Raw genomic sequence first — 19,641 nt, 5'->3', positions numbered from 1 at the left:
GTAACTCTTATTTTACTTAATGGCCCTGAAGAGCAAGAGTAGTGTTGCTGGCAATACAGATACGCCAAAGGGAAGTGCATTAAGTGAAAAGGTAAAAGTTCTCTACTAAATAAGGAAAGAAAAAAATCGTATGCTGAGATTGTTAAGATCTATTGTAGGGCTGGGTGTGGTGGCTCACACCTGTAATCCCAGCACTTTGGGAGGCCCAGGTGGGCGGATCATGAGGTTGAGATCGAGACTATCCTGGTCAACATGGTGAAACCCCGTCTCTACTAAGAATACAAAAATTAGCTGGGCGTGGTGGCACACGTCTGTAGTCCCGGCTACTCAGGAGGCTGAGGCAGGGCAATCGCTTGAACCCAGGAGGCAGAGGTTGCAGTGAGCCGAGATCTCACCACTGCACTCCAGCCTGGTGACAGGGAGAGACTCCATCTCAAAAAGAAAGAAAAAAAAATCTACGGTAAGAACTAATCTTCTGTCCATGAACTTTTGAAGACGGAAAAGAAATTCATGCTAGTTTTGCTGTCACACCTCAAACTCCAGGTTTTGGCCACACAGTGCATGAAAACTGCTGAGTTAAAATTTATCATAGGTATATATGTATAGGAAAAAAGATAGTCTATATGGGTACCATCTGTGGGTTCAGGTGTCAACTGGGGGTCTTGCAGTGTATCGCCCCCTTGGAAAGGGAGACTACTGTATACAATTCAGTGGAATTAAGTACATTTACAATGATTTGCAGTCATCATCACTATCGTCTAGTCTCTTTATTTAAGGTATTTTCACTTCAACCTGCAACATTATTGCTGTTACTCTTGGACAAATTGTTCAAATCTCTGAATCCCAGTTTCCTTGTTTATAGCATGAGGATGATAATGCCACCTGCGTCTTAGTTGTGGAGACAAAATTTGATGAGATAGGGAATATAAAAATTACTTGGAGTTGGATGCAGTGGCACATGCCTGTAGTCCCAGCTACTCGGGAGGCTGAGGTGGGAGGATTGCTTGAGCCCAGGAGTTTGAGACCAGCTTGGGCGACATAATAAGACCCTCATCTCTTAAAAAAAAAAAAAAAAAAAAAAAACAACAAAAAAAACTTTGTGTATTATATATGCCCAGTAAATGATAGTTCTCTTGTCTTTCCCACTATTATTGGTTTTAAAGAATGGTGTAGACAGGTTTTCCTTAAATGGCCTCTGTTGTTCTCCTTTCTCCCAAAATATTCATTATTAATTTTGTCTAATTTTCAATAAGAAATTTGTAGGTATTGGAGTAAACCTTTGTTCACTTCTTTTTTTTTTTTTTTTTTTGAGACAGAGTCTCGCTGTCTCCCAGGTTCTATATATATATATATATAGAGAGAGAGAGAGAGAGAGAGAGAGAGAGAGCATGGCTTGCTTCCCTCTCTACCTAACTGCATGTTGAAAAATAAGCATTTGTTGATCTTAAACATCTGTCACTTGAGTCATACACTGGGTTGTTTTTTATATACGTGTATGCACACATTATTTCAAATTGAAAGCAACGTCTCAATAGATTTGAAACTATTAAAAGCTGTTGTCTAAAACATGAAAAATTTATAACTGTAAAAATAAATGCACATATTAATATTTAAAGTGCATAATTAAGAAAACCTATTGGTGTTTTGTTTTTCTTGTGTACCAATAATTAAGCCACTACTGTTGACACTATTTGGCTTTCTATTTTAACACTGAATGAGTGAAAGTGCTTCTTATGTTTATGAATTTACTACTAAAATCTTGGCCAAAAAAAAAGAAAAAAATTGTCTAAAATGTGTGGGTGAAAACTGTTAATCATGTATGTTTCTACCTTCCCTGCCAAAGTTGGACACCAACTATATACCGTAGGTTACTTAAGGTGATTTCACTATTATTAAATCAATAAGATAAAAATGAAATAGTTGTGTATATGCAACATTGTGTACAGAGAGGAGATAATGAATAGTATTAAACCTTCTCATCTTCCTTTACCTTTTGTTCCCTAATACCTATTCTACCTTTTAAAATTTCAGACTTCACTGCTCTTTGAATTCATAATTCAAATTTGCATATTATTATTATTGGAAAATCATATCTAATAAAGGTTTTAGGCAGGATGTAGTGGCTCACACCTGTAATCCCAGCACTTTGAGAGGCCGAGGCTGGTGGATCACTTGAGGCCAGGAGTCTGGGACCATCCTGGCCAACATGGCAAAACCCCATCGCTACAAAAATCAGCCAGGTGTGGTGGCACACACCTGTAATCCCAGCTACTTGGGAGGCTGAGGCATGAGAATTGCTTAAGCTGGGGAGGCGGAAGTGGCAGTGAGCCGAGATTATGCCACTGTGCTCCAGCCTGGGCGACAGAGCAAGATGCTGTCTCAAAAAAAAAAAAAAAAAGGTTTTAGTTATTACCCCCCACAAAAAAAAATTAAAAATAAAAAAATATATAAGGCACTTTGGAAAGTGTAGCAAATAAACTTAAAATATAGTGTAGTCAGTGAGCAAATTTATGGACTACATTTTTTCTGTGTGAGACTGTGTCATAGATATCCAGTTAACTCCTGAATATCTCTGTACATACTTAGCTGCATGCAAATTCTCTTTCTAGCACCTATAAATCAGACTTTTTGCCCTACTTAGACACTTTTTTCGAAGTCGTAATTAAGAGTGATATATGCCTTGTTTTCATGGAAAACAATTTGACCTTTATTCTGTGCTTTTTTTTGTTGTTGTTGTTGTTGTTTTTGAGATGGAGTGTTACTCAGTTGCCTGTCGCCCAGCCTAGAGTGCAGTGGTGCAATCTCGGCTCACTGCAACCTCCACTTTCTGAGTTCAAGCAGTTTTCCTCCCTCAGCCTCCTGAGTAGCAGGGATTACAGGCTCATGCCACCATGCCAGATTAATTTTTTGTATTTTTAAGAGAGACAGAGTTTCACCATGTTGGCCAGGCTAGTTTCAATCTCCTGACCTCAAGTGATCGCCCACTTCAGCCTTCTAAAGTGCTGGGATTACAGGCGTGAGCCACTGCACCCAGCCTATTTTGTGCTTTTAAACAAACAAAACACACACACACACACACACACACACACACACACCCCTACATATATTTAATTTCTCTTCCTAAGCCTAAGAGCTTTAATAACACATTGAAGCAACCTAATTTCTTGCTTGTGGCCATTTACATTTACAGGATATGTAGTATGTTGAACTTGGGACGAAACAGAAACTATGAGGTAGGAATCTAATTCGAATTTTGAAATAAAATATTTGTTACTAATTATTTCCCTTCTAACTTCTAAAGAGTAAAAATAAAATTTATGGCCGCCATATTACAGAAAGATCCTGCTTTTATTTTTAAGCATGCGAAATCACAATAGTATTCAAAATTGTGTGGCTCTTGAATCAAACCAAAGTTTCTATTTTTTCACTGTCAGCATTCACAGGTAGAGAAGTGTAAAGTCTTAGGAAATACTATTTCTATTCTCAATTTTAAATTTTCTCAGAATTCTGTCCATGAAGGCAAATGAATACTGACAAGCTCTATTTCCAAAAAAGGTGGTAAAACAAGTGTATTTAGAAACCAGTAGTAAGAATTGAAATTAGAAAATTGTGAAAAGACATTACTTTCCAAATGTTCTAAAGGTACTTAAAAGATTAACTCAGGGCATGTTTTGTAATTTCATCAGCTGTTTGACTAAGTTTTAATTATATTTATTTTAATTACATTAAAAATCCACTTTTCACTTCTGTGTCACAACTTTTGTATTACTTGATATTTTAAAAGATGAATCTCATTGAATGTAAAATAGTGTCAGGTTACATTAATGGTAAAAAAAAAAAAAAACAACCAAAAAAAAAAAAACCGTTGGCCGGGCGCGGTGGCTCACGCCTGTAATCCCAGCACTTTGGGAGGCTGAGGTGGGCGGATCACGAAGTCAGGAGTTCGAGATCATCCTGGCTAACACGGTGAAACCCCGTCTCTACTAAAAATACAAAAAATTAGCTGGGCGTGGTGGCGGGCGCCTGTAATCCCAGCTATTGAGGAGGCTGAGGCAGGAGAATGGCATGAACCCGGGAGGTGGAGCTTGCAGTGAGCCGAGATCGTGCCACTGCACTCCAGCCTGGGCGACAGAGCGAGACTCCATCTCAAAAAACAAAAAACAACAAAAAAACCACATTAAATTCTAGAACTAATACAAGGGAACTAATACTAAGATTTTTACAGTAATTCTGTACTTCTTTTATTACCAAGTTTTGCAATATTGTGTCTTAGTTATACTGTACTTTCATCTCTTGCTATTAAGTATGACTTTTGATTGTATAGCATGTACCACTTGTGGAAAATGGTATGAAGTCTTAATAAAAGTTTTAGAACATTGATAAATGCTGGGACTGTGATGAATACTTGCATTCTTATATTTAGTATGTTCTGATATTTCAGGTCTTTCAGGGTACAAATTATTGGAAGGCAGGAAAATACTATATTGATGGAAACTAGTATTTAGATGAATGTTTTGGTAGAATTACATAATTTGTGGTCATTAGTGCATTTTATGCAGAATGTACCAGAATATATGTTTGCAAACTTCCCACACATTGTATGTTGCCAGTAGAATCCCGGGGGATTTTGTAATATATTCTTTCCTTGTAGGCAGCTTTTTGTTTTAAAATGATCAAAATTATTCGTGGTCATTGACCAGTTATTTTGAGACAGCAAGCCTGGTTTTTTAAACTTTTCTTTTCTTTTTGAGACAGAGTCTCACTCTGTCACCAGGCTGGAGTGCAGTGGTGCGATCTCAGCTCACTGAAACCTCCGCCTCCCAGGTTCTCGGCATTCTCTTGCCTCAGCCTCCCAAGGAGCTGGGACTACAGGCTTGCGCCACCACGCCCAGCTAATTTTTGTATTTTTAGTAGAGACAGGGTTTCACCATGTTGGCCAAGATGGTCTTGATCTCCTGACCTTGTGATCCGCCCACCTCGGCCTCCCAAAGTGCTGGGATTACATGCGTGAGCCACCATGCCTGGCCAGTTCTTTTCTTCTAAATGTAGAAATTATTTGTGTCCTTTTTATTCTCCTAGATTGAAAAGCTGAGAAGACAAAGGGAATTTTAAAGATGGAAACAACAAAGGGTGCTTATTTTCAAAGAATAGATGTAGAAAGGAATGTCTTTAAATTTTTCCCTTAAAGAAGGTTTTCTTGCAGCTTACAGAATTTATGTCAAGAAATAGTAGATTCTTTTTTTTCTATTATAAAATCAATTTAATATTACCATATTTCTAAAAAGCAAAATTCAATATTTTAACATTTATTGATAATTTATTTCCCCACCACTTATAGTGATGTTTCTGTTTTTTCTTTTAAAATGATTCTTCATTATTCAGCTTGATAGAGTGTTTTCTTACTTTTTAAAGCCCGTGACCCCTTTTGACCTGTAAGTAGTATTATGTTCTCCTTTATGTAATTCAGATTTTTAAAACGAATTAGTTTTTGTGTTTAAAAACAAAATTAAACCACATTATTGAGTATGTATACACATATATATATATTTTTAACAATTATTCTTACCTTCCTCCTATCAGAGATGAAATTTATAACCCTTCCCCCATGGTGGAGTGGATATCCCTTTTATCTCCCTTGCTGAAAATATACTAGAGATTGTAGTTTTATGGTCATGGCCTTCAATTAGGAAAAACATGTAATGTTGTAAGTTTTGTATGGATGAGAACTGGTCACACAAAAAATCAACAACTTGGCCGGGCGTATGCCTGTAATCCCAACACTTTGGGAGGCTGAGGCAGGCAGATCACCTGAGGTCAGGAGTTCAAGACCAGGCTGGCCAACATGGCAAAAACCCATCTCTACTAAAAATACAAAAATTAGCTGGGCAAGGTGGTGCGCCTGTAGTCCCAGCTACTTGGGAGCCTGAGGCAGGAAAATTGCTTGAACCCGGGAGATGGAGGTTGCGGTTAGCTGAGATTGCGCCACTGCACTCCAGCCTGGGTGACACAGCGAAACTCTTCTCAAAAAAAAAAAAAAAAAAAAAAAAAATTCAAATGAGGTATTGAAGGTATTCCATTTCCCTAATGATGTGGTCCTATTTTGTTGTTTCTAATGGGATGAAATAATATATGTACATAATGTACATTTAGACAGTATAAAATGAAAAGGATTGTCCCTTAAAGAAAAGATACTTCAATTTGAAACTAAGACATAAACTAGTAAAACAAAAAATGTTTGATCTTTCATAGTTGTGAATCAGTTTTAAGTCACATTGACTGTGTTGTTCTAAGCTGAGCAAAACAAGCGCAGGGAAGATAGCTCCTATGAGCTTTACTTATTGCACTCTGTAATTCTGTATCACTAGTTATCTGCGTCATGTAGTAGAACTTAGCTTTTGAGGCTTTGTGTATGATGTGTATGAGCTACACGTGAGAGCATCGAGCATCAAGTGCTTCTGACCTTTAAACTTTTCTTTTGATATTCTACATCAGGGTAGGGAATAAAGCTGTGTTAGAGCTGGACAACTTTGCATCTAATTGTAACCTTATGTGTGTTTTCTCTCCTTTTCACATTCTGGAGTGTGGCTCTAAAATAAACGACAGAGTAATAGAAGTAGAGTGGTGGTATACTGGCATAACAAGTGTTTTGTTTTCTTATTATTTGTCTATTTTCAGTACTTCTTTGATAAGATTATATACTTTAGCTTTGTATGTGAGTTAGGTACAGTGGTTGGTAGAAAAACTAAAAACAGCTGTGACTTTAATTAAATGTACAAGCAATCACATCTTTTGGGAGAAGTGCTGGTTTCACTTTTGTTAGATAGAAATGGAGTATTTCATTTTTATAATGTATGCAGCTTTCTAATTTTTGTCTCTTTGTCTTCTGTCAGTAGGACATGGTATGGTGAACTTAGAATTCCATTTTTCCTTTTTTGTTTGAAAATCAGGACAGAAAGAGCAGGGTCTGAGAATGTAAAGATTTTGCTTAAATAATTGGGCAGTACAGTTAGTAGAAGTTCATTATTTCAGAATTAAATTAGGTCCTATCTTTGGAAGATTATTTTCCTTAGTTCTAAAAGTCAAGGTTTCACTATACTTATTTATTTTTATTATTGAGATGCAGAAGAATTGAGTTTTCCTTTAAATTGATGACATATAGACAGATGGTTGGTTGTGAATGCATTTAGTTGATATTCCGGTTTGTCCTATTTAAAGTGATTCTGTGTGTCTGTGTTAGCAGTTACGTAAATGTTCCACATTAAAGCAGGTTAGATGTTATCATAACTTGCTGACTTGCTAGGTCAGTCTCTATCATTTTTAATGTAACTCTAATCCTTAAAAAATTATTTTATTTTCTGCACATGGCTGTCATTGTAAAATGTTCAATGCATTAGGCACCATAGTAACCAGCAGAAGTGGTTCCACATGTTGGCTTTTGCAAGGTATTATAAAAGTCATTGTGTACACCTCTCTTGATTTGGTGTAGCATGTCATTTTTGAAAAGCCACGTGCAGGTTTGAGATTTTGTCATTGGAACTCACGTAGAAAGCTTGGGATAGCAAAATACTAAAAAATCATTCTCTGATGGCCTCAATGATAATACTTTAAGAGTGTATAAAGCTTTGAATCCTCCTTTTTAAAAACAGATTGTGAAAACTGCTGAGAGAGACTTGCAATCCAGTCACATAAGCATAATAAAGAAATATTGGTCCTCATGGAAGAAGAGCAAGATTTACCAGAGCAACCAGTAAGTATTTCCTTTAACAGTTTAAAGTTGATTGTAGAAGAGCTAATCTTAAGAGATTTTAATTATTATTCAGTTATATATTCCAAATTAGAAATAAAAATAAGGAAAAGATTCCTTAATTGTTTCCTTTCAAGAAAACAATGTTATATTTTTCTAACTTAATTCTAAGGAGTCTAAGGAAAATTTAGCATTGCAAAATGAATATTGCATTTAGAAATGTCATTTAAAAAAATAAGTGGCTAGTGTTACAGTTTTTAGAAAATAAAAGAGGATGTCTCTTTACTGATCTGACAGTATGTCACCATTTCTACCAGAAAATTTAGTTTTGTTTTTACCTAAATTTCCTTAAGAGAGTTAATTTTTAAAAAAGTAGTAGTAGTGAGGAAGTTATAATTTGACCACTAGCTAATTCTTAAAAACAGGTAAAAACCTAGAGACTATATTGAATTCTTAATTTCTTTTAAATATTTAACATAATAAAATAATTTTAAATGTCCCCAGGTGATACGGGTTTATCTTCTTTTTGGTTTTTGGCCCTTAGTATTTAAAAAACAAAAGCAATAGTGTCATTCTTTTAAGATAACTTTTATGCTAGAGGGTCTTTTCCTTTTGTCTTCAATTTCTTTCTCTGAAGTTTGGTAAATACCAATTCAATTTGCTATCCTGCATGGGCCTCTTACATTTCATATTAAGAGAGGATACAGCATGGTACATGTTTACTTTATGAAAATCTAACCTAGAAAAGTTTGAATTTTGAAAGCAAATAATAAGATATGTTTTTCATGTTCTAATTGTATTCTTTAAGTGTACTAGCTCCCATTTAAATGATAAAGTCCTTTAATATATTTTTAGTATTTTTCTTTATATTGAGAAATGCATATTGATGATTACTTTGTCATTATTCTTTTAGCCCCCTCAGTTGAGGTAAGTATAAAACTAAGAAGACATTAGCAACTGGTAAAAAGACCTTTGAAACATTTGAAATGTGATCCCCTATCCCTGGTGGGACTTTAATTATCAGAGAAATGGTAGAGTTAAAAATTATCCTGAGCAGTGTGTTTAGGATTTACACTATTGGAACAAATAGCTGAATCGTAGATACTAAATGTACCAGGGAAAATTATGCCGTTGAGTTTTTAATGTGGTAAGACAAAGGTCTAGTCATATTTTTAAAAGACTTCTGTAAGTGTTGACATACTGTTGAAATACGGGTATTGTTAGTTACTCCTTACCTGTTTAAGGTAATGAGAATTGTGAGGCTGACCTGCTAACAAGTCATCTATCTCTTTTGCCCTGCTTCATTTCCTTGTCATTCTCTTGAACTTCTGTAACATGATGTGCAAAACCTGATTATTACTTCAGAGAAAGGTAAGAAATTGAAGCACTTTAAAACCAAAATTTCTGCTGACTATAAATGGTTGTCACAGGGCATTATTTCCTTATTGATTTGTGCCCAGATCTTAATATAAAAAGGTGATTGAATGACGACATGGAGAGATCAGTGCCACTGAAAGAAAAATTGAGTGTCTACTCATAGTTCCCCTTGAAACAAGAGGCATAGCATGCCACACAGGGGAAGTACCACTGTTGGTCAGGAGGCAGAAAAGAGTGGGAGGAAGGCACGGGCCACAGACTTATTGAGGTTTCCACAGGAAAAGCAAAGTAGGCAGGGTAAACAGCTTAGGGTTGACTAGTTTGAATAATTCTGTCAGGCTTTGTGGCCTATGGGCTGTCCCTGGTTTTCTGGTGGTACTTTGTCCTGGGTTGACTTATGATTTAGGGCAGGAGAAATAGGGGCTTAGTGTGTGAGAGTTAGAAAAAGGAGGTGGTTCAGAGTGTAGGCATTGGATCTCAGGGGAGATAAAAAAACAACTTTGGCCTTGAGTTTGGCTCTGTGATTAATGGATGTCAAACAGACAAATACAGAATCTAAGAAAACACAATACTTATTAATGTTTAAAATAGAACAGGAAGAGTAATGACACATTTTGAGGTAAAAAAACAACTTTTCACAGGCTGTAGTGGAGATATAAAATATGAGTGGAAAGAATGATCCCATCCCAAGTTGATGATAAATAAAGCCAATATTTTTAATCCTAGAGATGTTACTGATGGTCGTTATTATTGAAGTTATTTTAATCCCATTGTCTCTTCTTGACTCTTCCTTATTGAATTATCCCTTCTCTTATTTCTCCACTAATTGCTTGCTCTGCCTCAAGATTTTGTTCAGATCGGCTGGACGCAGTGGCTTATGCCTGTAATCCCAGCACTTTGGGTGGTGGAGGTGGGTAGATCACTTGAGGCCAGGAGATTGAGACCAGCCTGGCCAACATGGGTAGACCACATCTCTACTAAAAATACAAAAATTAGCCAGGTGTGGTGGCGCATGCCTGTAATCCCAGCTACTTGGGAAGCTGAGGCAGGAGAATCGCTTGAACCCAGGAGGTGGAGGTTGCAGTGAGCCGAGATTGTGCCAGTGCACTCCAGCCTGGACAACAGAGTGAGTGAGACTCTGTCTCAAAAAAAGAAAAAAAAAAAAGATTTTGTTGAGATAACTCACAGTGCAATAAATTTTAACTTCAGATTCTTTCACTTTCCCTTTATTGCTTATCAGTCCTCAACTGAGTTGTAAATAACTGTTATATTACTATAAATCACCTTCCAAAAATGCAAGAATCTTTTTTTTTTTTTTTTTTTTGAGACAGAGTCTCGCTGTCGCCCAGGCTGGAGTGCAGTGGCACGATTTCGGCTCACTGCAGGCTCCGCCCCCTGGGGTTCACGCCATTCTCCTGCCTCAGCCTCTCGAGTAGCTGGGACTACAGGAGCCCACCACCTAGCCCGGCTAATTTTTTTGCATTTTTAGTAGAGATGGGGTTTCACCGTGTTAGCCAGGATGATCTCAATCTCCTGACCTCGTGATCCGCCCGCCTCGGCCTCCCAAAGTGCTGGGATTACAGGCGTGAGCCACCGCGCCCGGCCCAAAAATGCAAGAATCTTATCCACAGATGAGGGGATCCTTTTGACTGATTATTGTACAGCCTCTACTTGGAGAATAGAGTATAAAGAACAGCAGTGGATTGAGAATAAGAAATACCTCACACTACAGTTTACACACTGAGAGTCCCTGAAGAAGTAACATTATCACCCTTTGATACCTTAATTCAAAATCTTATTCTTTCCAGCTTTCTATCATATACTTTACCTATTTATAGCCTAAATCTTTAAGCTATTAATTAAAATGTTGAGTGTTCTTAGAGAAAATATATAATAGCTCCAGGTGATTGTCATATCCTTTCTAGGTATCTACAAAGGTCTGTTCAATAATCTGTTTTAGAACACTGTCATCAATCAGCATTAAATTAGCACTAGTTTATAGTTTCCAGCACCCAATTCCTCTCTACCATCACCTTTAAATTACAACAAACAAACCAAGTAGTGAAACATTTCTGTTTTTGTTTTGTTTTGTTTGAGACAGGGTTTCACCCTGTCGCCCAGGCTGTAGTGCAGTGGTGCCATCTTGGCTCACTGTAGCCTCCGCCTCCCAGGTTGAAGCAATCCTCCCACCTCAGCCTCCCAAGTAGCTGGGACTACCAGCACACCCAACTAATTTTTTTGTATTTTCAGTAGACACGGGGTTTTGCCCTGTTGCCCAGGCTGATCTTGAACTCCTGGGCTCAAGCAGCTCCCCCACCTTGTCCTCATTTCTTTATATTCTGTTTCAAGCACCTCTCTTATTTTCTGTGATTTTTCAGAGATGATAAACACTGGTTTAGCAATCATGTTTGTAAGTTACAGGTCTATGGGATAAAGCTTCTATGAGTCTGGAGGGTTAGAACTTATTTAAAATAATTGAGGTGCTTGCTTATAAATATAGGAATAAACTCTTTTTGAAAAATTTAGTATGCTATTGTTTACAGTTTGTAGATTACTCTTCTTGATAGAGAAGACAGAAAGATTTTTTGCCACCATTAGAAGTCACACCTAACATGCAGTGGTAGAACAGGAAGTTGTCTCTGCCATAAATATTTACCTCTCTAATAATTTGGGATGCTTACCTCCCTCTCTAGGTCCTGCTTTCCTTATGTTAAGTTCTTGAAGTCAAATTAATAATTAGATAGCTATTAGTAAGCACGGTCAATGAAAATGGCATTAAATTGTTTTTTGTGTGAAATTTCATCTAGGTTATGATCAAACCTTTTACCCCTCTAGCATATGGAATATGACTCTTTAGTAAAACAGAACAGTGTCCTTCTCTTTGTTGGACAGTGTTGGATAAATCTTGACATAAACATCTTTTTTATAGTCTCCATGAAGACTTTTAGCCTACCATTGTATTTATTATTGCCAAGATTACAATTTACCTAGCACTAGCATGCTTTTGCCTCTTGTTTAAACCTTCAGAGCCATTACTTGTAAGTCATCACAGAGTAATTTCAGAATGACATTTGAGATGCTTAATACAATTTTCTTAACTAGAGAGTCCTGTTTCTTAAGCCTGTCTTGAAATTTCTGGGATTCAACTTTGTTCTTGCTTTCTATGGTAATAACACTAAAATTTAACAATTACATAGCACTTTGTTTTTCATAAGCAGCTCACTCTTTTCCTCTTTAAATTTCATCTTTACATATTATGTTAACAGTGTACATCCTTAAGTTTATTCAGCCAGCATCCTTGTAGTGTTAATGCTGCTGTTTCCTGCTGTTGGAACACGAGCCCTGTGAAGTAGGTAGTTGTATCTTTTTTTTACAGATGAAGAAACAGATACAGAGAAGACATGCAGTGAATTAACTCTCAGAACTTAGTCTTGAGCCTGGATACTCTGAATTTGTATACCGGGTTTTTTGTTTCCTTGCTGTGTTATATTTAAAGTGTGATTATACATTGTAGCAGAAGCAAAAATAGAACCCTGATTTATGAATTTGTCAGTGCTTCTTTCTGTGTTATCGTTAGCCATTATATGCCCATAGGATTATGTCATTTTTTAAGATAACAGCTTTATTGACATGTAATTTACATATCCTACAATTCACCCTTTTAGCGTATACAGTGCAGTAGTTTTTAGTCTATTCTAAAATGGTTTTGTAACCATTACCAGAATAAATTTTAAGGCATCTTCCTTTTTTCTTTTTCTGTTTTTTTTTTTTTTTTTGAGGCAGGATCTCATTTTGTCACCCAGACTGGAGTACAGTGGCACAATCGTGGCTCACTGCATCCTTAAACTCCTGGGCTCAGACAATCCTCCCATCTCAGCCTGCTGAGTACCTAGGATTACAGGTGTGAGTCACCACACCCGACTGTTTTTTAAATTTTTTTGTCGAGATGGGGTCTTGCTTGTTGCCCAGCTGATATCAGACTCCTGACCTTAAGCGATCCTCACTCTGTTGCCCAGGCTGGAGTGCAGTGTCACTATCTCGGCTCACTGCAACCTCCACCTCCCGGGTTCAAGCAGTTCCCTGCCTCAGCCTCCGGAGTAGCTGGGATTACAGGCACCCGCCACCACACCTGGATAATTTTTGTATTTTTAGTAGAGACGGGGTTTCACCATCTTGGCCAGGCTGGTCTTGAACTCCTGACCTCATTATCCACCTGTCTCAGCCTCCCAAAGTGTTGGGATTACAGGTGTGAGCCACTGCCTCCGGCCTATATTTTTACAAGTGATGAGAGCATACATATTCTAAGAATTTTATAGCTTTAGCTTTTACATTTAGTGCTTTGATCCATTTTAAGTTAATTTTTGCATATGGCTTGAGGTACGAGTTCAGCTTTATTTATTGAAAAGACTATTCTTTCTTCGTTGAATCGTCATGGCACTTTCGTTGAAAATAATTTGACTGTAAATGTGGTACCCTTGTTGAAAATCAGTTGACCCAACAAATGTAGAGGTCTATTTCAGGACTCTCAATTCTGTTCCAGTGATCCATATATCCATCCTTATGCCAGTACCACACCGTCTTGATTACTCTAGCTTTATAGTAAGTTTTGAAATTGAAAAATGGGGCCGGGTGTGGTGGCTCATGCCTGTAATCCCAGCAATTTGGGAGGCCGAGGTGGGCAGATCACCTGAGGTCTAAGACCAGCCTGGCCAACATGGTGAAACCCCATCTCCGTTAAACATACAAAAAAATTAGCCAGGCATGGTGGCACGCACCTGTAGTCCCAGCTATTCGGGAGGCCAAGGCGCAAGAAATGCTTGAACCCAGGAGGTGGAGGTTGCAGTGAGCCGAGATCACACCACTGCACTCCAGCCTGGGTGACAGAGTGAGACTCTGTCTTAAAAAATAAAAATAAAAAAGAATTGGGAAAATGTGAGTCCCCTAACTTTGTTCTTTTTTTTTTTTTTCAAGATTGTTTTAGCTATTCTGGGTCACTTTCATTTCCATATGAAATTTAAGATCAATTTGTGAATTTCTTCAATGCAGCCAGCTGGGATTTTGATTGGATTGACTGTAGATCAATTTGGGGAGTATTACCATCTTTACAAGATGAATTCTTCTGTCCCTGGATGTGGGGTGTCTTTGCATTTATTTAGCTCTTCTTAAATTTCTTTTAACATGTATTGTACTTTTTCTTCTGTTAGGTTTATTCCTAAGGTTTTTTTGTTTGTTTGTTTGTTTGTTTTAGACAGAGTCTCGCCTTGTCACCCAGGCTGGAGTGCAGTGGTGCAATCTCAGCTCATTGCAACCTCCACCTCCCAGGTTCAGGTGGTTCTCCTGCCTCAGCCTCCTGAGTAGCTGAGATTACAGGCATGCACCACCACACCTAGCTAATTTTTGTATTTTTAATAGAGATGGGGTTTCACCATGTTGGCCAGCCTGGTCTTGGACTCCTGACCTCAGGTGATCCACCTGCCTCGGCCTCCCAAAGTGCTGGGATTAGAAGCGTGAGCCACTGGACCCGGCCATATTCCTAAGTATTTTATTCCTTTTGATGCTATTGTGAATGGATTTTTTTTCATTTTTGAATTGTTCATTGCAAGTATATAGAAATATAATTGATTTTTGAATGTTTGTCTTGTATTTTGCTGCCTTGCTGAACTTGTTTATCAGTTCTAGTGGTTTCTTAATGGATTCGTTAGGATTTCTGTATACAAAATTATGTCATGCAAAAAGAGATTCTGATTTTTTCACTTTAACAGAGCTTTTTCAGCTTTATTGCTTTCTTACTTACTGGCAGCTTGTATTACTGTCCCACTACTGTCCTGGTATGGTCCCAATTCCTTGGATACCAGCTGCTTGTATAACCTATACTGGTTTTGTTAATGAAAATTGTTCCCAATAGGACCGGTTTCTACTTGAATCTTTGCTTAGTTTGCTGTGTAGTTTTCAGTATTCATTATTGCAAGTACTATATTACTCTGTAAACTCTCCCGAAAATTGTTGCTCAATCTTTACTATTTCTCTTAACAACCAGGAATCATTTTCTGTCAGTTTCTGGCTTGTATTGTTTGAACTGATACTTCTATAATTGAGTAAAATCTGTCTGTCTTCTTTAGTTAATTTACCTGCCTCTACTGCCTAGTTAGTACATGCTTCCTATCCCTGCCTTAGAGGGGGGCATAATTGCTCAAATCAAGACAAACAATGGGCCATATGAGGTAAAAAAATAAATAAATAAATAAAAAATAAAAATACATTGTAACACCTTTTCCTTCCCCAGACTTTTCTGCTTGGTAGATATGACTTTAGATACATTTTCTCCCTTTCTATTTATGAATATATACTCTGCACTGGATTGGCACGGTAATAAATTAAAAGTGAAGAAGCGTAGTAAAGAAGCATAGTTCTTTCTTGAAAGTAAATAAATTTTTGGCTAGGCACAGTGGCTCACGCCTGTAATCCCAGCACTTTGGGAGACCAAGGTGGGTGGATCACTTGAGGCCAGGAGTTCGAAACCATCCTGGCCAACGTGGTGAAACCCGTTCTCTACTAAAAATAGAAAAAATAGCAAAATTAGCTGGGCATGGTAGTGTGCACCTGTGGTCCCTGCTACTCGAGAGGCTGAGGCACAAGAACTGCTTGAACCTGGGAGACAGAGGTTGCAGTGAGCTGAGATTACACCATGGCACTCCAGCCTGGGTGACAGAACAAGACCCTGTCTCAAAAATAATAATAATAATAAATAAAAAGTAAATTTAAAAATGTTGCTCCAGGACCCGTTTTTTTTTTCCTTTTTTCTTTTGGAGTTGATTAGCTAAATTTGTTGCTCTATACCTCTAATAAAATGAAGACTGTGATAAGTTAGACTCCTCAGTGCTCTAATTTTCTTTGTTTAAATTACTGTTTGAAGAGTATAGACTGTTTCGGTTACTCAGCCAACCAGCTCATAATTACATTTCTTTGATAGCAAAGAGTCTTTGGATGAGCTAAACATAAATTCTTCTCCACTATTGGAAGAGTACATTATTATCTGACCATATGTAACTACTATCATCTTTAGGTAGGAAGGGCAGAACATTTTATAAAAAAAGGCTATATTTTGTCATTTGTGAAATTATGGCAGGCAGATAAACTAGATAGTTGAATTTTTCTTGTCTTTAGCCTTATAGTTTCCAGGCAAAACACTGTTTTCCTATATTATCTAGGTCAGATCATATTTCCCTCACCTCTTTCAGTGAGATAGTCATATACATTAGTAATACAGTTAGATTTTTTTGTCATAGTCTGCATACTATCCTGGAATCCCTCAACCTCCTGGTTGTTTTACGGTGTCTTTTATCATATAGAAGTTTAAAATTTTTGTGTAATCATATCTATTTTCTCCTTTATGGCTTTTGGATTTAATGTCATGCTTAATCAGGATTTGCCCACTTCAAGGTTTTGTTTTTTGTTTTTGCTTCAAATGCTTTAATGTAATTTTTGTTTTAAATTTAGAAATGTTTTTTTAAATTGCCTTTGTTTCTTTATTTTCTCCTTTTTGGTACCTATGAAAATTAAGAGAACATTGCATGGAACACATTTTGACGTGCCATAAGCAAGGAACCAAGAGTGTTTGGTCATGGTTGTGTATTCTCATGAGGAATATGTGGCCATGACAAATTTTATGGGGCTTGCATGTATTATTTACCTTGTCTGAAATAGTCAATGTAATATTAAATATCTATGATTCCACCTGATACGTTTGCTTCAAATTATCTAGGAGAGTTTCTGCCTTCTTCTATTAGCTTGAAATACTTTTAAATATTCATAATTTGAATGGCTAAGCACATTAGACATGTTTCTACTACAACCAGTTCTAACCAGAGAGTTCTAAAATCAAATTCTCTATAATATGAAAACAGAAAAATCCATCAGTATTAACCATTATCTTTCATTTGTGGATTCTTACACTGTTTCAATGGGAGTGCCTTCTCCCCAGAAGGAAATAGAAAATGTGAAATATGAAAAAAAAAATACAGGGTTAACAATATTTTCTAAATTACTGGTAACCTGATAAGAATTCATATTAATTTTTGACACTAAACTAACAAGTATAAAGCCATTTTTGTTAAATAAATGAGTAGGTGATACTTAGATTGCCATCTTTACTGTTTGTTTAAATATAATTTGCCTGTTACAGTATAAAACCAACTAGTTTGTATCAAAGCTTGGATACTTTATCCTAGTAAACATTCTGTCTACCTTGAGTAAAAATTCTGGTAAACAGTGTTTTTTTAATCAGAAGAACACTTTTTTCATTAAAAAGAAGAGCTCCATTTAAAAAACAAACTTCATTTCTAGCTCTAAAATATAACAAGGGTTAATTAAATCTAAACTAAACGAAATTAAAAGTTATCCTGTAATAGTTAATAGCCTGTTGTTTGAGTAGCTAAATGATTTAAAAAACAGATCAAGTACACTGATAACCTTTGTATATTTGTTTTTGCAGGTGAAAAAAGCCAAGATGCAGGAATCAGGAGAGCAAACTATAAGGTATGTAAAGTTTGCTTTCTTTTTAATGAACTACTCATAAGTTTTTTTTTTTTTTTTCACATGTTGATTAGCGTATGGGCATGCTTTGCCCTCTTTTTGGTTCTTACCATCAGCTGTTACATTTTGAAACTATTTGGTTTAAGATTAAAATTTCTTTTTTTTTTTTTTTTTGAGACAGAGTCTAGCTCTGTCTCCCAGGCTGCAGTGCAGTGGCGCAATCTCAGTTTACTGCAAGCTCTACCTCCCGGGTTCACACCATTCTCCTGCCTCAGCCTCCTGAGTAGCTGGGACTATAGGTGCCCGCCACCACACCCGGCTAATTTTTTGTATTTTTAGTAGAGACGGAGTTTCACCGTGTTAGCCAGGATGGTCTCGATCTCCTGAACTCGTGATCCGCCCGCCTCAGCCTCCCAGAGTGTTGGGATTACAGGTGTGAGCCACCATGCCCGGCTTAAGATTAAAATTTCTTTTCCAAATAGTTTTTTCCTGAAACATGTGCACTGATTTGTTTTTATGCATTCATTATTTATTCAACAATATGTACCAAACTCATGTTGTATATCAGGCACTGTGCTACATAGAGGAGACTCAATGGTAAAGATGAAAAGCACCATATTCTTCAGTCAAACGTACAATATACAGAATAGGAAGCATAAGCGAAATAAAATCCAAGAGATTTTGTATTAATTACCAAACGGTTATGAAATGACTTAGTCATTAATGCCACTCCTCTTATAGAAAAGAGGCAGCTTGCGCCGGGCACGGTCACGCCTGTAATCCCAGCATTTTGGGAGACCGAGGCAGGTGGATCACGAGGTCAGGAGATTGAGACCATCCTGGCTAACACGGTGAAACCCCGTCTCTACTAAAAATACAAAATTATTAACCAGGCGTGTTGGCGGGCACCTGTGGTCCCAGCTACTCAGGAGGCTGAGGCAGGAGAATGGTGTGAACCTGGGAGGCGGAGCTTGTGGTGAGCCGAGATCGTACCACTGCACTCCAGCCTGGGCGACAGAGCGAGACTCCATCTCAAAAAAAAAAAAAAAAAAAAAAAAAGAAAAGAGGCAGCTTGCACCTCACAGTTTGGCTTCTTCATACCATGGTTTTCAGTTTTCCACAGTTCTTACCTTCTGTCGTTTGTGTGCCAACTATATGAGCCAGTAACTGCATCACCTCTACCACATTAATTTCAAGAATCCTGCACTTTTACCTCCACACACTATCATCCCAGCTCATTTATTCTGGAACTGCCAAGCTAGCCATATGATGTCTTAAACCATCAATTAAATCATCTGTCATATTTTCACCATCACCCCTTAAAAAGAACTTTAGTTTTTTCCTTATAAGAGACCAACATGGCGGAACCTTGTTTCTACTAAAAACACAAAAATTAGCTCGGCGTGGTGGCTCGAGCCTATAATCCCAGCTACTTGGGAGACTGAGGCAGGAGAATGGCTTGAACCCACGAGGTGGAGGGTACAGTGAGCCAAGAATGCGCCACTGCACTCCAGCCTGGGCAACAAAGACTCTGTCTCAAAAAAAAAAAAAAAGCAACTTAACTGGCCAGGTGTGGTTGGTGGCTCCACTTTTGGAGGTCCAGGTGGGCAGATCGCTTGAGTTCAGTAGTTTGAGACCAGCCTGGGTGACATAGCAAGACGCCATCTCTATAAAAAACACACAAAAAATTATCCAGGAATGGTGGTGCACACCTTTAGTCCCAGCTACTCGGGGCTGAGGCAGGAGGATTGCTTGAGCCCAGGGGCCAGAAGTTGTGGTGAGCCAAGATTGCGCCATGGAACTCCATCCTGGGTTGGTGGCAGAGCAAGATGCTGTCTCATTAAAAAAAAAAAAAAAGAAAGAAAAATAAACTTAAGATCTACTGTAATTAGTCCCTTACAAACATTCTTAACTTCCTCACTTTTTTCTGTCATACTTGCCTAGCAAAACCACAACCCTGCTTAAACCCAACTAGCCACCTATTCTAT

At 37.6% G+C, this 19,641-nt stretch overlaps 1 protein-coding gene across 3 annotated transcripts in view; it reads left to right on the top strand.

The window, feature by feature from the left end:
• EYA3 (EYA transcriptional coactivator and phosphatase 3) overlaps positions 1–19,641 on the top strand; it is a 124,019-nt gene that overhangs the window by 24,459 nt on the left and 79,919 nt on the right. For 2 of the 3 annotated variants that reach the window (XM_032759489.2, XM_032759491.2), the window contains exons 2-3: positions 7,647–7,747; positions 17,613–17,656. In XM_032759489.2, the coding sequence (XP_032615380.1) occupies positions 7,715–7,747; positions 17,613–17,656 (77 nt within the window). In that variant the 5' untranslated portion in view covers positions 7,647–7,714. Of the gene's footprint in view, positions 1–7,645; positions 7,748–17,612; positions 17,657–19,641 lie in introns of those variants that run through there. The other variant, XM_058444313.1, reaches the window with a different exon arrangement.

This window comes from Hylobates moloch, unplaced genomic scaffold (genome assembly GCF_009828535.3).
Source record: "Hylobates moloch isolate HMO894 unplaced genomic scaffold, HMol_V3 SCAFFOLD_9, whole genome shotgun sequence".
NCBI lineage: Eukaryota > Metazoa > Chordata > Mammalia > Primates > Hylobatidae > Hylobates > Hylobates moloch.
Note: the sequence above shows the minus strand (reverse complement) of the source record. Positions and strands in the feature narration are given on the sequence as shown.